The 2,277-nt window shown below is 25.1% G+C and overlaps 1 protein-coding gene across 1 annotated transcript in view; it reads left to right on the forward strand.

Annotated features, from left to right (window-relative positions):
- LOC105620622 (facilitated trehalose transporter Tret1-like) overlaps positions 1-2,277 on the forward strand; it is a 120,833-nt gene that overhangs the window by 1,004 nt on the left and 117,552 nt on the right. Inside the window, exon 2 of the mRNA XM_012202112.1 lies at positions 879-1,129. Within this exon, the coding sequence (XP_012057502.1) occupies positions 879-1,129 (251 nt within the window). The remainder of the gene's footprint in view (positions 1-878; positions 1,130-2,277) is intronic.

Here is a 2,277-nt window from a genome sequence, read left to right on the forward strand (position 1 = left end):
ATANTNTNTNTATTATTAATAATAATAAATAATAATATNATATATATATATATATATATATATATATATATATATATATATATATATATATATATATAGATTATAATACATGTATATGATATTCCTTACAGTGTTTAGAAGCATATTATTTTTTTTAATGTATTATACTATGAAATTAAATTATGAATTTGATTAATAGCCTCTTATGGTTATATATTATAATATATATAATATATATAATATATAATGCATGGCATGCACAAATTTTTAGTGTTCTTTACTTTTGAAATAAAATTGATTATGCAAATATCTTAATTGAATAACAACAATTGAATAATTGAATAAAACAACAATAATCCATATGCTTTTCATTGAAAATTATGCTATTAAAATACTTAAAATGCTAAGAATATCTTGTGACTTAAAATATTAAGAATATCTTTTTTAATAATTCTGTTTAGAATGTTTGTATAATCATGATTTCGATAAAGTTTAAGTCAAATCATTTTCATGTAGATGCACATATCGTCACATATACAATACATGATGCTACAAGTGAGAAAAAATTATTAGAATTATATCCTATCATTGTACGCGCATAATGTTTAGAAATATATTACACATAATTCGAATTCGAGCATTGAATTGTTTCATGATATATTAAGAGCAATAAATTAGAAAAGACACACAGAAGTTGAACAATATATTTAAAAAAGAAAAAAATAATAGTAAGACATAAATTGTATTCACTTACATTTGAATATATTTGTATGGATCATATTTGAATATATTTGAATGAATTCACTTTCAGAGTTAATATAACTTTTTTAAGTACATATTTGCAATAGAATATTGATTTTTGTTGTTTAAAAATTTAGCTTCTCTCGGCGGTTTCGCTCTTGGTGTCACAATGGGATGGAATTCTAGCGCCGGAGAAATTCTTCGAAACATCTTAAATGCTAGTGGTACCGAAATCAGCATTATCGGTAATATATTGAATGTCGGTGCTTGTATCGGCGTGATATTTATACTTTTTTTTATCAAGTATTTCAACCGTATCACAGCCATGTTCTTGACTATGCCAATATTCATCGTCGGCTGGACGTTTATTTGCTGCGCTGGTCAAAAAGTATGCCATAATGTTAAAGAAGGATATAAAGTTGAGACTATTTCTCGGCCAAAATGAAAAAGTTCCGAAATGTACAAATTACATGTCATAATAAAAGGTTACTTAAGTAATGTCGAGTGATGGGTGGGAGTTGTTTCATGTGGAAGTCATGTGCCTCTAAACAGAAAAGGAGATAGGGTGAGAGTCACTTCGCGTGGAAGTCATCAATCAAGAGAGAGGAAGTGGGGTAAAAGTCGCTTTGCGTGAAAGTTATTACATATGCAAAGAGTAAAGAATAGTTTTTAATATTATAATTTTAATATTAATATTAATATTATTATTAATATTAATATTAATATTAATATTATAAATTTAATGTTATAACTTTTTTTGTTAATAACTTTTTAACGAGTAATGAGCGACGGCTAAAATTTGGAGGTCATTCATGACTTTGATAATATATCATTGGAAAGAGTTCCCTTAAACAGAATATTTATCAAAACTAGAATTCGGAACCAAACTAATGTTTTGTATCGGATTATTTGTCATTCGTTAATCGCTTGAAAATGCTCCTCTAAATTATATTTGTTTAAGCAACAAAATCATTTGTTGTTTAATTTCGGGATAGTTTGGGATAATGTGATGTCTCAGTTAACAATTTTTTATTAATAAATTTTATTAATATAAATTTTTTATTGATAAAAGTGAACATTAATTTTATTAATTTTTTATCATGATTTTTTACATTCCTGATGTTTTCTCATAAACGAAATACAAAAATTGTCAAATATTGGTCTTCAATTTTTTACTCAGATACTATCAACTTCACAGAAAAACTGCAAAAGACAAAAATCATTTATTTTCTTCTCATAGAACTCTAAGAATTTTTTCAGAATTTTTAATCAACTTTCTAGTAATGCATTTTTTTATTTCTACCAACATTAAAAAATACGGTATTAAAAAATTCTGAAAAATTCTCAGAACTTTATAAAAAAAAAAAACAATTTTTGTCGGTCATTTTTCTGTAAAGTTGATAGTATTTGAGTAAAAAGTCATTGAAAATCAATATTCAGCAATTTTTAGTAATTAATATCTCGTTAACCAAAAAGAGAACTTTTCGACTTAGTTTAGTCCATTCTATCTATGCAAAAGCGCTCGGCAAAAACTTA

The sequence above is a fragment of the Atta cephalotes genome (assembly GCF_000143395.1).
Source record: "Atta cephalotes unplaced genomic scaffold scaffold00027, whole genome shotgun sequence".
Taxonomy (NCBI): domain Eukaryota; kingdom Metazoa; phylum Arthropoda; class Insecta; order Hymenoptera; family Formicidae; genus Atta; species Atta cephalotes.